The sequence below is a fragment of the Panthera uncia genome, chromosome A2 (genome assembly GCF_023721935.1).
Source record: "Panthera uncia isolate 11264 chromosome A2, Puncia_PCG_1.0, whole genome shotgun sequence".
NCBI lineage: Eukaryota > Metazoa > Chordata > Mammalia > Carnivora > Felidae > Panthera > Panthera uncia.
Genome location: NC_064816.1, coordinates 100,554,418 through 100,579,048, shown reverse-complemented (window position 1 = coordinate 100,579,048; position 24,631 = coordinate 100,554,418). Strand labels below are relative to the sequence as shown.

Below are 24,631 nucleotides of genomic sequence, written 5' to 3'. Positions count from 1 at the left end.
CACATTATGTCAAAGCATACAAATATGTACTAAGAACATTTATCTTCAAATGTAAACTAAAAACTATCAATTGTGGACCATGCAGTGGAACTACAGCCTTCTGAGAGAAAAAGGTTTGGGCGTGATGTCTGAATGCATGGCCCCTCAAAAACCTGAGTCAGTGAAGGTTCCTGAGTAAGGAATCTGGAAGAGCTCAGAGGTGAGAGTTACATCTAGTTCCTCCAGTCTGCCTCTGGATAGGATTCATTGAAGAAATAGGTATTCGGGCGTGGGATTTTCAGTCTGTGCCCTTGTCCGTATGGGACTGAGTTGGTCAAGCCATTACCAAAAGAGTGGCCCTAGTGAGTAAATGTACTTCGCAGCACAGTGTAAATCAGGAAAGTCTGAACCTTGACAGAATGTGTGTGAGAGGAGTTGACAGTATTTAAAAAGCTTTAGTGCGAGACTCATCATGTTGAAATGGATATGAGGTTATTTGCTCTTGTTTTAAATCTCAGTAAGAATAACAGATATGTGGTCAGGTATTTCATTTATTATTTGTCTGCTCTTTTGTTTTCTTTATGAGTTCCCAGATTGTTCTATGATATTGTATCATCTGACAAGTAGCACAGAGAAGCAACAAGTGTAGTGATCAGACAGAAGTCTTACTAGGAATACGAAAGAAAAAATGTTATTACTTAGTATGGAATTTTAAAACATTTGAAAAGCTGTCAGGAAGAAGTTAGACTAGAATTCTTAAGGAGGAAAATTTTCTAGGAATAGAGGGAAGACAATTCAACTAACGCTGTCCATCACCAGAATGGGCAACTTTGCTAAACAGTGAGCTCTTCTGACTAGAAGTGTTTCCTCTGAGGCTGAAAGAGCATAAGGTGAAGAAAGACTGCATTACACAATCTCTGTGGATCCTTACACATCACAGATGGCAAGATAATAACAATTTTTGCTTATGATTTCATAATTACTTACAAAGCCTAAGATCGCTTTGATAACTTATAACTAGAGTTTGAAATACACAGTTCCACCCTATGAGCTGTTCATGTGAATCAGTGTCCTGAGGTAGAATGTCAGAGGACTGAGCTGCAAGTTAGGACACCTGGGTTCCTAATGCTGGCTTGGTTAATCACTGTTAGCTTGCGTTTAACTTTTAATGGACTTAGGATCTTGGCTATAAAATGTTACACTCTTTATCGCTAGGGTTGTCCTTTGGTTTTAAATTTTACAGTTTCCATGAATATGCAATTATCAGCCTCCCTATTCCTCATCTAACCATCTGCCTTAGTTGATTCTCTTTCATACTCTTGGAACCAGTTACTCATTGAAGCCATGTGCATTAATGCCCTGAGTTAATTTCAACTGATGTATATTATGTTTTTAAAATGCATCCTCACTGTGATTTTTAATCAGGCAAAAGAAATATTACATTAACATGTGTCTTCAAAAAGACTAATGATGTGTCTTGTAGTATGGATTGGCCTCATAAACTGGTATTAATATAATATGATTTTTAAATTATGGCTATTTAATACTTGTGAAATTTGTCAGCCAGGGTAAATTAGTATCCAAGGAGAAATTTATATCCAAACACAGAACAAATGTGCAAAGGCACACAAATCGGAAAATAGATGTTCATTTCTGACTCTCTAATTTTGAATAAGATGTTAGTGTTTCAAACTCAAAACTTTTCCTAAGATGTAGTATCCACAGTTATTAAAAAACATTTAACAAAATCATATGCATCTTCAACACTGCTGTATTGGTGACATTTCTTTGAAGATAAAACTGATGACCTGATTTTATCACTAGAGGACACGTCTTTTCAGCAGTTAGAAATGCTCCACATTGACCAAATACACTCAGGGCTTTGCATTTTATAACAACTTAAGGCTTTCTTACATATGCCGTATTTCCCACAATAAATTACTATGTGAAAAATGCTGATCAAATAATCTGTGTCTTAGGAAAGTTAGGCATATTTATGGATTATGTTTTATTATCAATATTAGGAAGATCCTAGTGAAAAATTATATTCCTCAATTCACCTTTTGGGAAATTGAAGCAGTTTACATTTGTATTTTCAACTGATTGATTACCTACTGATTATTTTTCCTAGCATCTTATAATTTTGAGTTTATGTTTAACTTTACAAAATTCAGCTAATGTTTACCCCTTACGGAAATAACAATCTAAGGTTTAATACACATTTCTAATTCACTAATATTGCTAATGACTACCCTAAGCCATACACGCAAGATCCTTGGACACACTTTTTTGGAAAGATTAACTTGGATTCAGATGAAGTGTTCATTTTCAGATGAAGTAATTTGGTAGCAAAAACCATTTGTATTTAAAAAGAATATTTATATATACTTCACATTTACATTCATATGCATACCAATTAGTGTGTTGGAAATTTAACATTTGAAGTATTTGAATAGCTTAATTTTCTGACTCTTTGTAATTACATCATTTAGTGGGATAGAAGTTATATGGAGACTGTAAAAATACACAGCAATGCATATGGCTATTGATTTAAGGTAACCATGAAGGAAGGCTTACAGTGTCTTATAAAGAAGTCCTACTTCTCAGTTTCCTAAGTCTGTAACAGTAGTCTTTTTAAGTCTGAAGATTAAAAAACAGTATAAAGATAAAAGGAATTTGTTGTCCTTAAAAATTGTAATGAAACCACTCCACTCCAGTATCAAGAATGGCTTGCTATATGCAAGGAGATACTAAAATGTAATAAATAACATGTAAAACAAGCTTTATAAAAATAAAAAGTGACAGGCACATATATATTTGTTACCATATATACATATATATAGATCTATATATATAAGTAGATATAATTTGTTAACTAGAATATGGCTAAAAACGTCCTAAAGAATCAAAGAATAAAATGTCTCTAGACATGTAAAGAAAACCACACAGACACCAAAAGTTTATTACTTCCATTTCATTTTTATTTTCCATTTTTGGTAGACTATATCCACAATTTCACATTATTGGCTAAAACTATATTCCAGTTGAGATATGCAGTTAACAATATAACATCATCAGAAGAAAAAACTTAGAATATGTTATTTCTTTTTTTTTTAGTTTGGTTTTTTTTTAACGTTTTATTTATTTTTGAGACAGAGAGAGCATGAACGGGGCAGGGGCAGAGAGAGAGGGAGACACAGAATCGGAAGCAGGCTCCAGGCTCTGAGCCATTAGCCCAGAGCCCGACGCGGGGCTCGAACTCACAGACCGCGAGATCGTGACCTGAGCTGAAGTCGGATGCTCAACCGACTGAGCCACCCAGGCGCCCCTAGAATATGTTATTTCTAATGATAACTACCTATTTAATATGGGAGGTACTAGACCGAAGATGATAGTGATAGGCATCTCTGAGCCACTCTTTCTTTTTTCAGTGTTTAATAAGATTGTTAATAAAACAAGGAAAAGTCTATCACATCTATAATTGACCCTTCCATTTTTGCCTGAAGATCTCAGATTGCTTCTACATCTAAGGAATTTAAGAATTCCCCAAGGCTTTGAACTTGGCAGTAACTTCTTAGAACCTTAGCACCATGTTGTTCTATCCAGAAAGATTTTCTGTTTCAGAGGGTTGTAGATGGGAATATAAAAAAATGTTGGCTAGAATTTGTTGGCATGTTATGTGTCTTTTTTTTTTTAGATGTTTTATTTTATTTCTGAGAGAGAGAGAAAGAGAGAGAATGAGAATGAGAATGAGAATGAATGAATGAATGAGGAGGGGCAGAAAGAGAGTGGGAGACACAGAATCCGAAAAAGGCTCCAGGCTCTGAGCTGTCAGCATGGAGCCCAACGTGGGGCTCAAACTCACGGACTGTGAAATCATGACCTGAGCCAAAGTGGGACACTTAACTGACTGAGCCACCCAGATGTCCCATATGTCTTTTTTATTGTGAAATACACATCACATAAAATTTGTCATGTTACCACTTTCAGATGAACAATTCTGTGGCATGAAGTACATTCACATCATTGCACAACCATTCCATTATCCATCTCCAGAACTTTTTTGTCATCCCAAACTGAAAGTTTCTACCTTTAAACAGTAATTCCTCCTTCCCAACCCCCCTCAGCCCCTAGTAACATTCTACCTTTTGTTTCTGTTAAACTGGCCGTTCTAGGTACCTCATATAGTGGATCATACGGTATTTGTCCTTTTGTGTCTGGCATATTTTACTTAGCATAAGTTTTCAGAGCTCATCCATGTTGCACTGTGTGTCAGAATTTCATTTCCTTTTAAGGCTGAGTCATAATATGAATTTACAGCATTTTGTTTACTCATCTATTCATTGATGGATATTTGAGTTTTTTCCACCTTTTGTAGTGCTTTCTTATTGTAATACATACCTATCTCGCTTGCCTCCCTCATCATATATCCCATTGTACACCCGTACTAGCTACCTGTTGAATGAATAAATATAAAAATTCAGACATTGTCAGCCTTTAGCAATTTTGTCCTGAAGGCATATTGTTCATAGAAAAATAGATGCCTTTGGTCTGGCCTTTTTAGAAGGAAAACAAAAGGAAACCCTTCACCATTTGCTATGCATTGGATGCCATTGTGTGCCATTTCAAATCCTCTGGGCTCCATCTCCAAGTCACTTTTGTGACTTCCAGTTTTACACAGGTTTAACCAGATTGACACAGGTGCAAACTTACTACTGGCTGAGCAGCCTACTTTCCCAGAGCCTCTCTGACATTGTAGTGCAAGATGCCTGCAGAAACCCATCCAGCTTTCATTCGTGCACACCTTGAAGTTGTGAGGAAGTTAATGATCCTGGGGGCATTCATGACTGATGGGGAATAGGGAAAAGTGGATAAATCTTTTGCTTTCTCATCTGCTAGGTTGGCATGGAGTAGCTTACTACTGACTGCTAACACTCTTTTTGATGGCGTGAGGTGAAATGTAGATAGCTACTGAAGCTTTTTCTATTAAGCTCTCACATAATGTCCTGGGAGGAATTCCAGAAATTACTGCCACGTCCAACATTTAAAAGATGCAGGATAGGGGTGCCTGGGTGGTTCCATCGGTTAAGTGTCTGACTTCGGTTCAGGTCATGATCTCACAGTTCACGAGTTCAAGCCCTGCGTCGGGCTCTGTGCTGACAGCTCAGAGCCTGGAGCCTGCTTCTGATTCTGTGCCTCCACCTCTCTCTTTCAGCCCCTCCCTTGCTCATACTCTGTCTCTCTCTCAAAAATAAATAAAACATTAAAAAAAAAATTTAAAGATGTGGGAGAGGTGGTTTCACATTATATACCTGTCCAAGTGACCTGTATGGCCCATGAAAAAAAGTAAAAGTAAACTGGATAAATCATGAAAGATGAAAGCAAGCTCCTGTACACTTAGCCAAGTGTTAGGCCCGATTGCAGCTGCTATGAGGGATGTGGTATCTAAACTAGAACAAATCAACACAGTTTTTGGCATTTCATGTGGAGATACTGATCTAGCAAGGGCGTTTTTTTTTTCTCAAATTCCATTAGTGAAAAGAACTAAAAGCTGTTTGTTTTTACTTGAGAATGTACAGCAGATGCATTCACTCCCTCACTCCTGAGCCAAATTAACACTTCTGCCTTTTGTCAAAATATACTTGGCAGGGACCATGAATGTCTTGACATTCCTCAGAATAGCACACTGGTCCACTGCATTCATGACATGCCCCAAGTATTAGAGCTTCCCTAATCAGAAAAAACAGATGGTACCCTCAGTACACTGACTGGAAATCTTAGATCACCCAGTCCATTAGAAATACTTGCTGCTTTATACATTACTGTAGGTGACAATTTTGCTGGTCTTTCTGCCATGATAAGTTTCCAGTAATACTCTCCTCACTTCTTTTGAAGTCCTTGCTGGCATTCACCATAAGCTGCCTTCTTACAGCCTTTCAATGTACCTTTGGCTTTTACTAACACTTTCCTCCTCATCCTTCCAGCTTCTGCCCTGCACAGTTCCAGGATGCCACTCCCATATTTTAGACTTTTGGTGTGGCAGTATACCTATTCCAGGTTCCATAGTCTGAGTTAGGTAACCACTGTACATAGCACATTGCCTGAAAATTCAGATTATAATCAATCAATATTTATTATCTCACATTTGTTGTGTGTTAGAAATTTGGAAGTGGCTTAGCTGGGTAGGTCTTTCTCAAGGTATCTTAGGAGGCTGTGGTCGAGACATTGGCCAGGCCTGCAGTCATCTGAGGGCTTTCCTGGTGCTGATGGATCTGCTTCCAAAGAGTTCATGGGTCAGGCCCATGGGTGTTGGCAGGAGATCTCACTTTCTTTTATGAAAGGCTCTTCAAGTATCCTCACGCTATTATAGCTGCCTCTCCCAGAATTAACCAAAAGAAGGCAAGTCAGGAGCCCTAGTAGCTTTTTTGACCTAGACTTTTATACCCCATACCAGTGTTCCTGTTACATCTTAGTGGTTCCACAAGTCAATTCTATTCAGGTTTTGAGCGAACTATATAGAAAGGCATGAATACCAAAAGCAGGGATCATTGGGGGCTATTTTGGAGGCTGGCTACACCACAGCCTTTTTGTATTCTGAAAGGAGCATGTATCATACTTGGGGATATTACCACTGTCTATTTATTGGTAGGAAGACTGCCAGATTTGAATGGATCCTGCAGTAGAGACCTCTGGATAACAGATCCAGGCTATGGTGCAAGCTGCTAAGCTAGCCAGGTCGTAATGGCCCAGAAGATCTGATGTTATTAGACAGATTTCTGAGAGAGCATGGTTTTGCTCCCAAAACATAGTTGTTTATGCTGCAATTCTCCAATTGGAATCTCCGGCTACCTTTAATTGGAGAATTGCAGCATAAACAACTATGTTTTGGGAGCAAAACCATGCTTTCTACAGAGATTTACCTTTAGGAGAAAAAAAATAGTATATAACACCCACATCCAGATCCTGGCTTGCTGTTGTGTCCTAATAGATATTGCACATTGGACACCAGCTGACCCTGACTGAAGTTTTATATCCTGAGCTGGCTGTTATGAAACTCATCAAATAAAATGGTTGACTACACATAATAAAAATCCACTGTGCAATGGAAATGGAATATTTGGGAGATAAGGATCAGGCCCATATGGGTCCATAATATCAAATAAATTATGTAAACACTTTGCCTAGGCTTCCTTTGCATCTAACTCTTTTATATGGGGATCTCTGTGGAATCACTTCCGAAATAAACTACTTTCATACAAGCTTTGCTCTCAAGTTCTACTTTTGGGATAATCCAAGACAAGACAGCAAGCTTTTAATTTGATTGGCTATATGAAGACCTCACTTACTATTTATTTCAAAGTTCTCTGGGATGAAGTAAGAATTATAAATGATAGGATCCCATATCTCCAAAAACCCTATTGACTTAGTTCCTTTAGAGCCATTGAGCTCAGACTGTTGAATATGTACATTCTTCAAAGGTATCTGACTTTGAGACCATTGTAACCAAAGATCTAAGGTATGCTTAGAAATTTTTACATGTTTCACATTTTTGAAGGAATCATTCTATAACGCTCATTGCCATGCTTTAGTGTCAATGATAAGACAGAACCAATGACAGCATATACTCAGAGTAAATTTGATGTTGTTACCTTAAAGCCATTCTCTAGAGCAAGGTAGGAAAGATTAAATTAATGAATTGGCATATCTTCAAGTCTATGGAGTTTACATATTTTTATGATCAACAATTTCTATTTGTATTTTATATATATTTTGTTGCCAATTACATGTGTAATGGAATCTCATACAAACATCAGGTGTTTTTTTTTGTTATTTTGGGGAAATAGGGGAGTGGAGTTAAATATTGTTTTGTAGAATGGCAGTGCAACTGCTCAAGTAGGTGTTTTTAATGTTGATATACATTAATGCTGTTAGTGTGCCATTTTGTTGTGTTGTAGTTGAAGGTCTAACAAATTTTATGAGCTTGGAAGGGAAACCCTGACTTCGTAGTTTATTATCTTGAAGAATACTTTTCCTTAAGAAATTAGTTTGGGCATCCCAGTACTTGAATGGGACATTATTCAAAAGTTAAGGACTCTTCATTATGGCAACATGAATTCTCCATCTGGATTCGTCACATATAGCTAATATAACTTTTCTTTTTTTGGATGTTTAACTGCATCCTATGAAACAATAGAAATATTTGGGCCATTTATGGCTTTATATTTTTCTCTAGTCTTAAAAGATTAAACCTACTCTGTAATATAATAATCTATTCATGTCTAACATGATATAAAAATCAAATGAGATTATAGATGTGGAAGTATACTGTATACTGTACAAATAAATAAAATATAGTAATAACAAAGTATGGCAATAAAATGAAATACAGAAATAAAATCTAGGGATGAAGTATTTAAGCCGTTCTCATTTCCATGTTTTGATGCTAGTGAGTACCTTAAAATAATAGTTTTGTGTATTCTTGGTAAAATTACCTAACTATGGAGAAAATAAAATGTTCAAAGTTTGCCTTTAAACATACTCAAAATAAAATCCTGATGGGTTTAATATAGATGTTTTAAATGAATCTATAAAGAGAATGGAAGTTTTGTATAATTTAACGAGTAATGTCTATTTATATCTTTGTACTTGAAGATATTTTTCAGCCTAAAAGCAATGGAAGAAGCATAAGATTGTGTTAGTGAGAAGCTTGCATATTGAAAACATAAAAATCATCGTAACCAAAAAAGTAGGAAAGAGAACATACTACATTTTTAAAGGGCATAGAGAATGTTAATAGCACCAACAAACTGTATTAAGATAAAGAGCCATGATATCACTGGAAAATAAACTAATTGAACAAATCACAGAAGAGGAAATAATTATGTTCAAGGTCATATCTAATAAGAATTCAATTAAAACAATAGTGAACTGGGGGGCACCTAGGTGGTTCAGTCAGTTAAGCTTCCGTCTTCAGCTCAGGTCATGATCTCATGGTTTGTGGGTTCGAGCCCTGTATTGGTTCTGTGCTGACAGCTCAGACCATGGAGCCTCCTTCAGACTGTGTTTCTGTCTCTCTCTGTCTCTCCCCTCCTTGAGTTCTGTCTCTCTCCCTCTCTCTCAAAAATAAACATTAAAAAAATTTTTTTAATGGATTTGTATTTATTTAAAAAAAATTTTTTTTAACGTTTATTTATTTTTGAGACAGAGAGACACAGAGCATGAATGGGGGAGGGGCCGAGAGAGAGGGAGACACAGAATCGGAAGCAGGCTCCAGGCTCTGAGCCATCAGCCCAGAGCCCGACGCGGGGCTCGAACTCACGGACCGTGAGATCGTGACCTGAGCTGAAGTCGGACACCCAACCGACTGAGCCACCCAGGCGCCCCGGATTTGTATTTATTAAAGTAACAAAAATATTTATAGTAACAATGCCGATTAGGGTGTCATGATTATATTTCCACAAGTTTCTCAGAAAACTCAGTTAAGCAACATGTATTTAAAAACTTTAAAATTCTCAATACCCTTTCACCCAGTTATTCACCTCATTGGAATCTAGCTTAAAGAAATCATCACTGATGCATACAGACTTTAAAATACTAAGTCACGTAAAAATGAAAGTCTTTTTTGCATGAGGAAAAAAAACAACTTTATTATAAATATTTCTCATAATAATTTTTTTTAATTTTAACATATTCATTTTTGAGAGAGAGAGAGAGACAGAGTGTGAATGGGGGAGGGGCCGAGAGAGAGAGAGAGAGAGAGAGAGAATCTGAAGCAGGCTCCAGGCTTCACACTGTCAGCACACACCTGATGCAGGGCTTGAACTCAACAACTGTAAGATTATGTTCTGAGCCCAAGTAGGATGCTTAACCCACTAAGCCAGGTGCTCCAATATTTCTCATAATGTTGATAACTCAGTCTTTGTTTCTCATAGCATTACAAGATGATGGAAGTTAATGATACGGTTTATACTGTATTTTACAAATGGGGGAAACCAAGATCCAGAGAGGCTAAGTAACTTTCTTATGAGACAAAAAACATGATAGGGACATAATATATTTGACAACTATAAAATCATCTCTCCTATCACTGATTCTTCATTCATTGTCTCATCAGATTTAAAGAGCTTATTCTAATTTTGTACATTTAATTTTATATTCTTATATATTTTTTATTAAATTTTAATTACTTATTGAAGATGAAAGCTCATCTTGACTTACAGTGATCTCTCCTCATTCACCAAACTGATTTGTCATTTGAGAGTTATATTTTAAATTAAAATGAAATTAAAACTCAAGTCAAAGAAGCTATGAGCTCTCCTTTTGTTTTACTTTTTAAAGAATTTTCATCTACTTTAGGTCAGTAAGTTAATCAAAATTTTATCTGTTTTGTGCTCATAAATATGTACGGAGGGGTCTCCTAGACAGACAACATGTTCATAATTAAATCAAGTGGTATGATAACCAGTGGCACAGTATGCCGGGCATTTGGATTACCAATCTGTGAAACAATTTCAAGACCATTTAAGTCAAGGTGTTTGCTTCTACCCACAGAAAAATCCTTTGAAATGATCAAATGAGTTCAAAATAAGCAAAATTATGTTTCAATGCTGAGAAAGGGAAAGGATAACATCAATTCTCCAAAAGCTTGAGGGCTTTCTGGAGGCCACAGGACTCAAAGGATTGGATTTAAAGGAATAAACACTGTCTTTATAGTTAAAAGAGTCAAAGGATGGAACCTGCAAAGAAAGGGGTATGTAATATTTCCCCAATGGAAGTCCAAATCTGGAGAAATCACAGTCTGTAGATATCAGGGAGAAAATATACTCAGTAATTGCTGGTGGAAGGGAAACCTGGGACATTTTGGTGAGCTCTTCTGCCATACTAGATGTACCAAAGGCTTGAAAATTTGCAAAACTTTGACTGAATTACCTGACCTGTGTACAATAGATGTTCATTGTAGCATTCTCTATAATGTTTGAAACACTTGGGGAAAAGATCTAAATATGTACAAATAGACTATGTTAGATAAATCATGGCAAATTGATACAACATAGTATGCAACCATGTATAGGTCTAATTGTACAACTATGAAGAGCAAACAGGATTAACTCTCCAGTGGGTCCAGTCTGTGTGTGTGTGTGTGTGTGTGTGTGTGTGTGTGTGTGTGTGTATCTGAGGCCTCCCTCACATCTATTAAAATGGAATTCTTTTTATAACATACTGTTAAATAAAAATGCAGAATATAAAACAACTTATAGCAAGATCCCAAATTTGTTTAAATATATTTTAATTGCCTAATAGGATGGCAGCAAATATATGACTAGTTGCCTTTAGTTCGTGGGATTTGTGAGGAATTTTTCTTCCTGCTAGCCTTGATTTCTTACTTTTCATATGCTGATTTGCTTGAGTAAAAACAAATAGAATTTTTAAAAATTCTGTGAATTGTGGATTTGAAAATAGGATATTGCACAGCATTTATGACATAGAATTCAGTATGTTACTAAGCTGCTTGTACACTTCTTGATCTTGGCAAACTAGGACATGCTGTTCCATAACCAAATCCAGGAGGGAAAATGCACTCTCTCATTTGAAGGATGCAAACACATTTAGTCAAACAAGAAACTAGCTCAGTTGAGAGTTTTATGGCAAACAAGGGCAGAAAGTAGTTTGCATAATTTTCTCATGCTTCTTTTATAGTGTTTATCTTTTATAAGGCTCTTTGGAACAGTTGCTGGCCACCTGTCAATAATGTATCCTTTTATAGACTCAAACTTTTATTGTTCTCATGCCCTTGACATACAATAAGTAGTCTTGGAAGTAGTCAATATTGAATATGGTGGGCCAAATACTAATTTTAAATTTAGAAGGCCACCTTTTGTGGACTAAAATAGAGACTTTTGAATGACACAAAAAGAATAAACATGTTATAAAATCCTGTTTAGCAGGAATAAAAATAAATTCATTATTTTATGAACAATTTTGGGAAGTGAATTAACAATTATATTTGAAGTACTACTGTATGGAAAACTAAGCCAAGTAGCACTCCTTGAAATTTGTTTTTGCGAAATGTAATTCTGCAACAGTTACAAGTAAATATATTTGTATCGTGAGTCTGTCGATTACATAAATATTTGGGGTGTGTAAATAGTTGCTTTAACTTCTTTTTAGTGACATTTCTCAATTTACATAAAATCTGTCAAGCTAAGTATTCTATGTATATTCATTGACCTAAATCCTAGAAAAGTATTGCATGATACTGAACGAGCACAATCCTACAAATCTGTATGTAGGAATACATTTCCATTCATAAAGAGATATTATCCAAGACCTTAAGCAGAAAGCTGGTTATCCTTTGTTTTTTTTTCCGTTAGATTCCAAGTTCCCCCTATGTAATCATGAACAAGAACAATAAATGAAATAAGGAAATATTTCTGTTCTTGTTAAAAAGTGAACATCCCTACACACACACACACACACACACACACACACACACACACCACCTTTCCAACACTGCTACTTCCCATTCCTGGTAATACGAGCTATAAGGGTCCAGTTTAACATTTATGCAGACACATAGGAGGTAAATATCACATTCTCATATTGTACTTGGGAGAGGACTTCATATTTTTCTTGATAGAGTTTGCATATTGTGCTTCCCAATTGCACTTTCAAACATTTGTTTTTCTTGCAACATGGTAGCTAATTGGGTTCACAATTCTTAGCTGTCAAGAACAGTTTTAGATGTGGTCTCCTTTCTGTTCAGTGTGTGATTATTTTAAGACTGGAGGACAGAAGTAGACAGTCCTTCGTCGGGTGTACAATGGTGAAGATGTGGGGTTTTTTTTGAAGAAGTCTATTAATTGGACACACATGCAATACCCAAGGTGCAGTGAAAAGATAAGACAGCAGTCAAAGTCTGCAAAGCAAATGAGCTTTTTCAGGTTCAACTGTGGTAAAATTGCCACCTCTACTTTCACTGGTGCCTTCATGCATTTTATTTTACCTTACCTAGTGAGTATTTTTGTAGATCTCCATGGAATTTTCTGGGGATACCCTATCTCCTGGTTCTCAATGTAAATATACTTGGAATAAAATACACCCAAGAGTGTTGTCTGTGAATAGCTGGTTAATAGAATCTATGGTAATAGATTTTGGAAAGAAATTCAGTTGTATTGTATTTAGAATGTATGCCTTTAGTAGTTATCTAAACTTTAGAATTGCTTGCTCATTTTTACTGTATATGAAATAGTATAGAAATTTTCTTGAACTTGATTTCTTTCCTTCTCCTGGCATTGACATCAGTCATGTAAATGCTTTGAATATTATGGTCTGAAAACTTAATTCTCTTTTTTCTGAGCAAAACAGTTGAAATTCATACAAAAGCCAGACCTGAAAATTAAAACATAATCAAACCAAATATTGCAGAAGACCGGCAAATTCTCTACTGTAGGGATCATAGAGTCAGTCTAATGCAATAGGCAAACAGTTATTCAATCAATTGATTGAAATTGTGTTAAACATAATGTGAGAAACACATATTCTGAGAATATGTCTAAAGGGAACTCTATCTAATACAGTATTAATAAACCATGAGTCATTTTCAAAATAACCATCATACACTTTTATTTTTAATAAATTTAGATGTAAGCCTGGAGTTGTAGCTATAACTTGGCTTGTAAGTTTAATATATTTGTCATTTCTTTTCTAGGGTATTTTTAAAACTTAATAATTATCTACTGTTACATAGTTCTGCTTCATAATTTTGGAGGTTTTGGTTTTGGTAGGTGTATTTCCTTACTCAGCAATAACTAGCAGACTTGAAATAATTTCACACTTTGTATACTAAGATTTCTGTAATAAAATATTAGTTTTTATCAATTAAAATGCACCCATTAATGGTACCTAAACCTATATTAAAAGTCCAAATAAGTTCCAAATTTATAACTTTGTTATGAATTTTTTGTTGTTGTTTGTACTTTGAGGATAAAGGCCTCACTTCTTGTATTGTTGACTTTAGCTATTCTGACAAATATGAGGTGATACTGCACTGTAGTTGTGATTTGTATTTCCCTGATGATCAGTGATGTTGAGCATCTTCTCATGTCTGTTGTCCATCTGGATGTCTTCTTTGGGAAAATGTCCGTTCATGTCTTCTGCCAGTTTTTCATTGGATTATTTTTGGGGGTGTTGAGTTTGATAAGTTTTTTATAGATTTTCGATACTGTTTATTAGATATGCCATTTGCAAATATCTTCTCCCATTCCATAGGTTGTATGTTAGTTTTGTTGATTGTTTCCTTCACTCTGCATAAGCTTTTTGTCTTGATGTAGACCCAATAGTTTATTTTTGCTTTTGTTTCCTTTGCCTCAGAAGGCACATCTAGAAAGAAGTTGCTATGGCCAATGACAAAGAAGTAACTGCCTGTGTTCTCCTCTAGTATTTGTATGGTTTCAGGTCTCACATTCAGGTCTTTCATCCATTTTGAATTTATTTTTGTGTATGGTATAAGAATGTGGTCCAGTTTCATTCTTTTGATGTTGCTGTCCAGTTTTCCTGATGCTGTTTGTTGAAGATAGTCTTTTTCCCATTGGATATTCTTTCCTGCTTTGTTTAAGATCAACTGACCATATAGATGGGGTTTCATAACTGTATTTTCTTTTTTGTTTCATTGATCTATGTTTGTGTGTGTGTGTGTGTGTGTGTGTGTGTGTGTGTGTGCGCGCGCTGGTACCATACTGTTTTGATTGCTACAGCTTTGTAATACAGCTTGAAGCCTGGAATTTTGACACCTCTAGCTTTGCTTTGCTTTTTCTAGATTGCTCTGGCTATTTGGTATCCTTTTGTAATTGCATATAAACTTGAGGATGGTTCTAGCTGTGTGAAAAATGCTGGTGGTATTTTGACAGGACTTGCATTAAATGTGTAGATTCCTTTGGGTAGTAGAGACATTTTAACAGTTTGTTCTCCCAATCCATGAGCATCAAATGTCTTTCCATTATTTGTGTCATCTTCAGTTTCTTTCATCAATGTTTTATATTTTTCAGAGCACAGGTCTTTCACCTCTTGGGTTAGGTTGATTCCTGGGTATCTTACTGTTTTTGGTGCAATTATAAACGGGATTGATTCCTTAATTTCTCTTTCTGCTGCTTCATTATTGGTATATAGAAATGCAATAAATTTTTGTATGTTGATTTGTATCCTACAACTGTTGAATTTGTGTATCACTTCTAGCAGTTTTTTGGTGGAGTCTTTTGCATTTTTTATATAGAGTATCATGTCATTTGCAAATAGGGAAAATTTCACTTTGTCCTTGCTGATTTGGATGCCTTTTATTTTTTTTAATTAAAAAAATTTTTTTAAGTTTATTTATTTTTGAGTGAGAGAGAGAGAGAGAGAGACAGAGTGCAAGCAGGGGAGGGGCACAGGGAAGAGGGAGACATAGAATCTGAAGCAGACTCCAGGCTCTGAGCTGTCAGCACAGAGTCCGACACGGGGCTCGAACTCACAAGCTGTGAGATCATGACCTGAGCCAAAGTCAGGCGCTTAACCAACTGAGCCACCCAGGTGCTCCCCTTTTGCTTCTTTTTGATGTCTGATTGCTGTGGTTAAGACTTCTAGTACTATGTTAAATAACAGTGGTAAGATTGGGCATCACTGTCTTTTTCCTGACCATAGAGCAATACCTCTCAGTTTTTCCACATTGAGGATGACATTAACTCTGGGTATTTAATATATGGCCTTTATTATGTTGAGGTATGTTCTCTCTAACCATACTTCAAGGATGTGGGGAAAGGGAGAAACCTCTTGCACTGCTGTTGGGAATGCAAACTGTGCAACTACTTTGGAAAAGAGTATGAAAGTTTCTCAGGAAGTTAAAAATAGAACTACTCTATGATCCAGCAGTTGTACTACTAAGTATTTACCCAAAGAATCCAAAAATACTAATTCAGAGGGATACATACTTCCCTATGTTTATAGCAGCATTATCTATAATAGCCAAATTATGGAAAGAGCCCAAATGTCTCATGAATGAATGAATGAATGAATGATGAATGAATGGATGAATGAGGAAGATGAGTGAATAAGGAAGATGTGACACACACACACGTAATAGAATATTAGCCATATAAAAGAATAAAATCTTGCCATTTGCAATGACGTGGATGGAGCTAAAGAGTATTATACTAAGTGAAGCAACTCATTAGGAAAAAGAGAAATACTATGTGATTTAATTCATATGTGAAATTTAAGAAACAAACAAGCACAGGGAAAAGAGAGATAAAGGCAAACCAAGAAACACACTCTTAACTATAGAGAACAAACTAATAGTTACCAGAAGGAATGTTGGGGGGAGGGTGTGGTGATGGATTACATAGGTGATTAGGATTAAGGAGTGCCACTTGTGATGATGGTTGAGTGTTGTAAGTATTGAATCACTAAATTGCATACCTGAAACTAATATTACACTGTATACCTAAGTGGAATATAAATTTAAACTTTAAAAAGAGACTAGCTTCTTAATAGTCCTAATCTGATTCATTAGTCCAATCTCATAATTAACATCAAAGATTGGAAAACAATAAAATATCAAGGAATTTTGTTTAATTGCCTCTGGGGTTTAGACTCTGGGTTATTTCAAGACACTTACACTTTGAAATTGATATGTGTATATATGGTTTGCTCCTAACTTGATGGTCCAACATAAGTATACCTTTATATTCTTTGTTTAGAGTGGGAAATAGAGATTATTGTTTTGTTTAAGCACAGTAGGAAAGAGGAAAAAATACCAAAGATGTATGGGATTAAATCTAAAATTTTATACATATCCCTGTGTTCCTTTGAAAGGCATCTAGGTTTAGATTCCCAAACTGTATATTTAGAAAATTTCTCAGAGCATCAAGACACATGAACGTATAATTCCCTTTGACAAATTAAAAATAAAATTAAGATATCATCAGATATTGCATGATGACAGTTGTAGCAAACTCACTGACTTTCTTAGCTCATAAAGTTTTGACATCACTCTGCTAAGACTATTTCCCTAAATGTATTTTAAGTCCCTTATAACTCTACATGTGAACTTCATAAAGTAGTGAAATGGGTATGCCAAATATCCAATTCATAGTTTCATGCAATAATTATTAGAAAGGATATTGACTGAAAATACTGCCCTGTTTACAGCTCCTTTATTCCATTTGTAATGAAGTTGGCATCATCAATTGTAAACATGTTCCTAGTTAAACAAAATTAAATGTTTGCACATAATGAACACATTCTTCTTATTGCATTCTTTCTAGATTAATCATTTTGCATAGGAATATCTAAGTCTCAAGCTCTGAGATCTAGGCTAAATCATAAATCTGATCATAAATCAGATCTAGGCTAGACTATAAGTCAGGACAAGAATCTGAAATCCAGCATAATTTTTTTTTTATTTATTCAAGATGTGAACTTGGAAAATCACTTCCCCTTCTTGTCACCTGTTTTCCTCATCATTGGAGTGAATCTGTTGGCTTCGTTTCATGGTTTTCACTTTCCAGCAGAAGTCTCATATCTGACAAAATCTTATGCATAATATCAGCATATGTATAAATAAATAATAATAACGGAGCTTTTCTTATAACAACAGTGATGCAGAAGGGCAGTGGAGTTTGGCTGGGGACCCTAGAGCCCAATCCTTTATTCTGGTCCACACCTTCTGATACCACCTGTTGAAGATGACTCTAGGCTATGCCAAATAGTCCCTCAAATTCCATGGACCATATTTTGAAAATCATGAAATTATATATGATCATTTTGTTTAAAACTCCAAAATAATTCTCAATTTCACAAATTGAAACATCTCTCAAAACACTGGAATTCCTTTTGTAATTAAAAAAAATGTGCAAATAAGAAGGTTTCAGTTTATGCTAAGAAGGATTCTAAGCTAAAAAGCTCAAACTTCATTCTAAAGCCACTGACTTAAGTGTTCCATAAAACAGCTATATAATCCCCAATAGTTTCTATTTAGGAAACAAATGAATTGATTAAAACTCCCAAAAACCCTTTAACATACAGAAAGTCATAAGAGTTCTTTAGTTAAATTTTAATTTTCTTGCCCATCTTTATCCTTCACTGGGGAGATGAGAAAAAATTAATTTGGAGGGGAGTAAATTTAAAGGCAGTATGTGCTTAAATGAAAATTTGTCACTTCCCAGGTTTGGTTACCAGAAAGTTAACACTACTGCCAGTACACGCATATATACCCACTAGACTCTTATAGTCACAGTATGCACAGAATTAGAAAATGAGAAAGAGGAGAGCACGTTCTACAAAATCCTTAACTGCTCTGGAAAAGAGAAGCCTGTAGGAGCTGAAGTTGTTCACAAGGGGCCACCTTCCTTGCCTGTTACTGACGTGGATTTGATAGTTACAAGGCAAGGAGTAATGTTTGCACTGTGACTAATTCCTGATGTCCTTTACGAGCAAGGGTCCTCCACCTAAAATTAAGGAAATGAAGAAAAGCAATCCTAATAATCCCAAAAGGCCCCAAAATGAACGTGTCCCAGAAGTTACCGTATATAGACTCTGTGACATACTTCTCCCTTTGCAACACTACTGAGTGCAGATCATTACTTTCCAGCAGTCATGTGCAGAGACCTACTTTATAACACTTCAGGGAGACTTAACGTACCAGGTCTTGACGCGTCTTTCCGGAAAGTGAAATAATTTACAGTTTTCTTCCAGTGGCACTGTTAACTCTTGTATCATTTTCAGGTCCGTGGGGCCGATGCATGGGAGATGAATGTGGCCCAGGAGGCATTCAAACCCGGGCTGTGTGGTGTGCTCATGTGGAAGGCTGGACAACGTTACACACAAACTGTAAACAGGCCGAGAGACCCAGTAATCAGCAAAACTGTTTCAAAGTGTGTGACTGGCACAAGGAGTTGTATGACTGGAGGCTGGGACCTTGGAATCACTGTCAGCCTGTGATTTCCAAAAGCCTGGAGAAACCCCTTGAGTGCGTTAAGGGGGAGGAAGGCATTCAGGTGAGAGAGATAACATGCATCCAGAAAGAGAAAGACATTCCGGCAGAGGATATCATTTGCGAGTACTTTGAGCCCAAACCTCTCCTGGAACAGGCCTGTCTCATCCCCTGCCAGCAAGATTGCATCGTGTCTGAGTTTTCTGCCTGGTCAGAATGCTCCAAGACGTGTGGCAGTGGGCTCCAGCACCGGACACGGCATGTGGTAGCGCCACCCCAGTTTGGAGGCTCCGGCTGCCCGAACTTGACAGAGTTTCAGGTGTGCCAGTCCAGCCCGTGTGAGGATGAAGAGACCATGTACAGCTTGCACGTGGGGCCCTGGAGCTCGTGCTCAATGCCTCACTCCAGACAAGTAAGACAGGCAAGGAGACGCGGGAAGAATAAAGAACGGGAAAAGGACCGAGGAAAAGGAGTGAAGGATCCAGAAGCCCGTGAACTTATTAAGAAGAAAAGAAACAGAAACAGACAGAACCGACAAGAGAACAAATACTGGGACATCCAGATTGGATATCAGACCAGAGAGGTTACGTGTACTAACAAGACGGGGAAGGCTGCCGATTTGAGGTAACATTTTATAACCGTTAACTGTGTGTGTCTCACTGTCCAAGCCATGGGCTAGAAAGTACTTAAGACTCTGCTGTACTAAGTCCTGAGATTCATATGTATACAACCTAGAATGAGCTACGCTCAGGCATAAGATTTTCTACTTAAGGCATTTGAGCTTTTGTGGGTTTCCTGACATTATTTCTGTTTTAGTCATGTTTAGGCCCTGTACTGCTAGAGTGAATTGAAACTTTGCTGTCCAAAAGCCATAGCATCAGTTAGTCTCTGTGAGATGACACTACTTCTCTAAGTCAGTAGAACTGTTTCCACCTCCAATGGGGGAACAAGAAACTTACCCAGTAGCTGGAGTTTTGGGATTTTGAATTCAGATACTTACTTTAGTGAGAGAAAAGCATACTTGTAATCTCTCCAAGTTCATAGCATTTTTAGAATTACCCTATAAACAAAATCTAAATAGCAACCCAGGGAGCTATACCTAAGAATAATTCTCTTTCACATTTTATAAAATGGAATAAATCTCCCCAGAGGGGAAAAAAAAGGAAGGACCAGAAAAAATTAAGTAGATGGTATTTAATCATGAGTAGTTTAGAAAACATGTAATTAATTGGCTGCATGTTCTAGACAGAAATTATTTGTCAAATTATCTCTGGGTAAATAATGACTGTATTATGAAGGACTTTCTCATGTGTGATTTACTTGTTGTGAAAATATTCATTGAGGATTATTCATTGAGGATTATCTAAAGGATATGATGTTCTCTGGATATTCTAAATTTTGCTCTTGGATAAGCCAGACCATCTGGGAGTGTCTTATCTGGATCATTTGCATAATTGCTTTTTCTGAACTATTTATGCAGTTATGACTTGGACTAAACGGAGTGAAATTATGGTAGCATCACTCAGAATTTTATATCATATTTATTGTAGAAATGACATTGAAAGTGTCATCTTCTCCATCACACAGTCTGTTCTCTTGATTAAAAACACATAAGATAAATTTCACAGAAGTCTCAACCCATGTGCTGCTGGCGAGCAGCTCAATGGCTTTCCTCGTGGCCCTGGAAATCTTATACCAGATCACATGTGCCTGTTTGCTTTGGCTCCTGGGAACATGAATAGGACTGTGCGGCAGGCACGTTGCTTACTACCGTAACCCGCTGGCTTCGTCTTTTTCTCACCCCCATTATTTTCCTTCCTTCATTGCTACCTAGTGATTTTGCTATCTGTGGATTTTGAAAGCTGGTTTTAAAGCCTTTTTAGTGCAGGATATAGTTTAAATAAATGAGTAAGGGGCGCCTGGGTGGCTCAGTCGGTTGAGCAGCCGACTTCAGCTCAGGTCACGATCTCGCGGTCCGTGAGTTCGAGCCCCACGTCAGGCTCTGGGCTGATGGCTCGGAGCCTGGAGCCTGCTTCCGATTCTGTGACTCCCTCTCTCTCCGCCCCTCCCCAGTTCATGCTCTGTCTCTCTCTGTCTCAAAAATAAATAAAACGTTAAAAAAATAAAAAAATAAATAAATAAATGAGTAAACAAATGAACACTTGACTTATCTAGACAGTAGTTTGTCTATAGCGTTCCTTTGGTCACCATTTTTAGGATATGTCCAGTCCTTCCCCTGTTTGTACTTAGACAGTTGTATTTTTTCTCAGCCACACCAGTAATCTTTCTTTTCTTCATCTCGTGGTATTGGTCCTGTCTTGGTCTGTCTTGGTCTCGTTGATGGTTGCTTGATATCTTGCCTTGATCCTCCAGGTTCCTACAACTCCTTACACGTATGTGTCTGTATATGTGTTCACTTCTGATTCTATATCATGGTTTCAGTTCAATCCCTGTTTTATTCTTTTCTGACTATTCTTATCCTAGTGATTTCCTGATCTCTTTTCCTGAAGTATTATAGTTACGTTAGTTACTTGGCCCCCTCTAAGTAATTAAATGAGCCTCAGGGCAACTTGAGGTGTCTCCTGCCGTCATTGAGTTAACGTGCTGTAGACATTTAATTTAATGTTGACCAGTCAATTAAAACTATAATTAGGAAAGTACCTACCATTGCATAGAGCCTAATATTCCCATTTAGTTGTTTGAAATAAGCAAACACATTTAAAAATCTGTAGATCATTTGTCAGATGCTTAGATTCTATTAGAAATAGCCTATCTAACAACAAAATGGCAATTACCTATATGTTATAACTTATTAGGCCATAGATTAAGCTTTACATTAAATTGGTTATTAATGTCTCTTGCATTTAAGAATTATATATAAGAATATATATAAATAAATATATATGATTAAGAAAGTTAAAGTCTCAGGGAAGAAGGGACAAAAATCAGGTATTTTGACCTATGTTTTGCTCAAACTTTCCACCACATCAGTGAAGCTAATGAAATAAAGAGTAAATGGTCAATGCCAACAATTCTGCTTAATTGTATTAGAATTACTGCTAGAACTTGCAAGTTGAAGATGATAGATCTGCCCTACTTTTTGCTTTCAAACAGACTGATATCAATAAGAATGAAAAATACAAATGAAAGTCTATTCTTTCGTGACAATAGGAAACAGTCACAGTCTCAAGTCACAAATGATTTAGAGATTTAGAGAATGTGATAAAATTAACTAACTGAAGGAAGACACTTAGAAGGGTGTTCTGTCTTTGCACCTTCTGTGAACACTCAAAATTTCTGAGTAGCCTGAACTTTGTGAGGGCTAAGCTAATGACACCTCATCAGTAGGGCATGGTCTGAGTTAAGAGAAAGGGCTGCTGGAACATCTTTGAGTTTGTTTGAAAACAGAATGGCATAATAGGCAAGACTGAATAAGAAGCTCACTATGCCATTACTGCCAAGAAAGGACTACCAGTTTGATGGACTGATGGACTAAAGGTTGGTGGCCAGTGGACAAGAATTCTAAATCACTACACACAGAGTCGGAGGTTGGAAGATGGCGGCATAGGAGGACGCTGGGCTCACCGCGCCCTGCTGACCACTTAGATTCCACCTACACCTGCCTAAATAACCCAGAAAACTGCCAGAGGATTAGCAGAATGGAGACTCCAGAGCCAAGTGCAGATGAGAGGCCCACGGAAGAGGGTAGGAAGGGCGGCGAGGCGGTGCGCGCTCCACGGACTGGCGGGAGGGAGCCGGGGCGGAGGGGTGGCTCGCCGGCCAAGCAGAGCCCCCGAGTCTGGCTGGCAAAAGCCGAGGGGCCAGACGGAGTGTGTTCCGACAGCAAGCGCGACTTAGCGTCTGGGAGGTCATAAGTTAACAGCTCTGCTCAGAAAGCGGGAAGGCTGGAGGACAAAGGGCAGAGAGCTGCTGAGCCCCTGGACGACAGAGTTCAGTTTGGCAGGGAACAAAGGCGCTCGCCAGCGCCATCTCCCTCACCCATCCCCCAGCCAAAATCCCAAAGGGAACCAGTTCCTGCCAGGGAACTTGCTCGCTCCTCTGCGCAAACACCCAACTCTGTGCTTCTACGGAGCCAAACCTCCCGCAGCTGATCTGACTCCCTCCCGCTGCCACAGGGCCCCTCCTGAAGTGGATCACCTAAGGAGAAGCGAGCTAAGCCTGCCCCTCCTGCCCCCGTGCACCTTGCCTACCCACCCCAGCTAATACGCCAGATCCCCAGCACCACAAGCCTGGCAGTGTGCAAGTAGCCCAGATGGGCCACGCCACCCCACAGTGAATCCCGCCCCTAGGAGAGGGGAAGAGAAGGCACACACCAGTCTGACTGTGGCCCCAGCGGTGGGCTGGGGGCAGACATCAGGTCGGACTGCGGCCCCGCCCACCAACTCCAGTTATACACCACAGCACAGGGGAAGTGCCCTGCAGGTCCTCACCACTCCAGGGACTATCCAAAATGACCAAACGGAAGAATTCCCCTCAGAAGAATCTCCAGGAAATAACAACAGCTAATGAACTGATCAAAAAGGATTTAAATAATATAACAGAAAGTGAATTTAGAATAATAGTCATAAAATTAATCGCTGGGCTTGAAAACAGTATACAGGACAGCAGAGAATCTCTCGCTACATTGATCAAGGGACTAAGGAACAGTCACAAGGAGCTGAAAAGCGCTTTAAACGAAATGCAAAACAAAATGGAAACGACGACAGCTTGTATTGAAGAGGCAGAGGAGAGAATAGGTGAACTAGAAGATAAAGTTATGGAAAAAGAGGAAGCTGAGAGAAAGAAAGAGAGATAAAAAAATCCAGGAGTATGAGGGGAAAATTAGAGAACTAAGTGATACACTAAAAAGAAATAATATACGCATAATTGGTATCCCAGAGGAGGAAGAGAGAGGGAAAGGGGCTGAAGGGGTACTTGAACAAATTATAGCTGAGAACTTCCCTGAACTGGGGAAGGAAAAAGGCATTGAAATCCAAGAGGCACAGCGAACTCCCTTCAGACATAACTTGAATCGATCTTCTGCACGACATATCATAGTGAAACTGGCAAAATACAAGGATAAAGAGAAAATTCTGAAAGCAGCAAGGGATAAACGTGCCCTCACATATAAAGGGAGACCTATAAGATTCGTGACCGATCTCTCTTTTGAAACTTGGCAGGCCAGAAAGGATTGGCATGAGATCTTCAGTGTGCTAAACAGAAAAAATATGCAGCCGAGAATCCTTTATCCAGCAAGTCTGTCATTTAGAATAGAAGGAGAGACAAAGGTCTTCCCAAACAAACAAAAACTGAAGGAATTCGTCACCACTAAACCAGCCCTACAAGAGATCCTAAGGGGGATCCTGTGAGACAAAGTACCAGAGACATCGCTACAAGCATGAAACCTACGGACATCACAATGACTCTAAACCCATATCTTTCGATAATAACACTGAATGTAAATGGACTAAATGTGCCAACCAAACGACATAGGGTATCAGAATGGATAAAAAAACAAGACCCATCTATTTGCTGTCTACAAGAGACTCATTTTAGACCTGAGGACACCTTCAGATTGAGAGTGAGGGGATGGAGAACTATTTATCATGCTCCTGGAAGCCAAAAGAAAGTGGGAGTAGCCATACTTATATCAGACAAACTAGACTTTAAATTAAAGGCTGTAACAAG

The 24,631-nt window shown here is 37.7% G+C and overlaps 1 protein-coding gene across 1 annotated transcript in view; it reads left to right on the top strand.

The window, feature by feature from the left end:
• THSD7A (thrombospondin type 1 domain containing 7A) overlaps nt 1–24,631 on the top strand; it is a 439,517-nt gene that overhangs the window by 154,873 nt on the left and 260,013 nt on the right. The window contains exon 2 of the mRNA XM_049641551.1: nt 18,736–19,567. Within this exon, the coding sequence (XP_049497508.1) occupies nt 18,736–19,567 (832 nt within the window). The remainder of the gene's footprint in view (nt 1–18,735; nt 19,568–24,631) is intronic.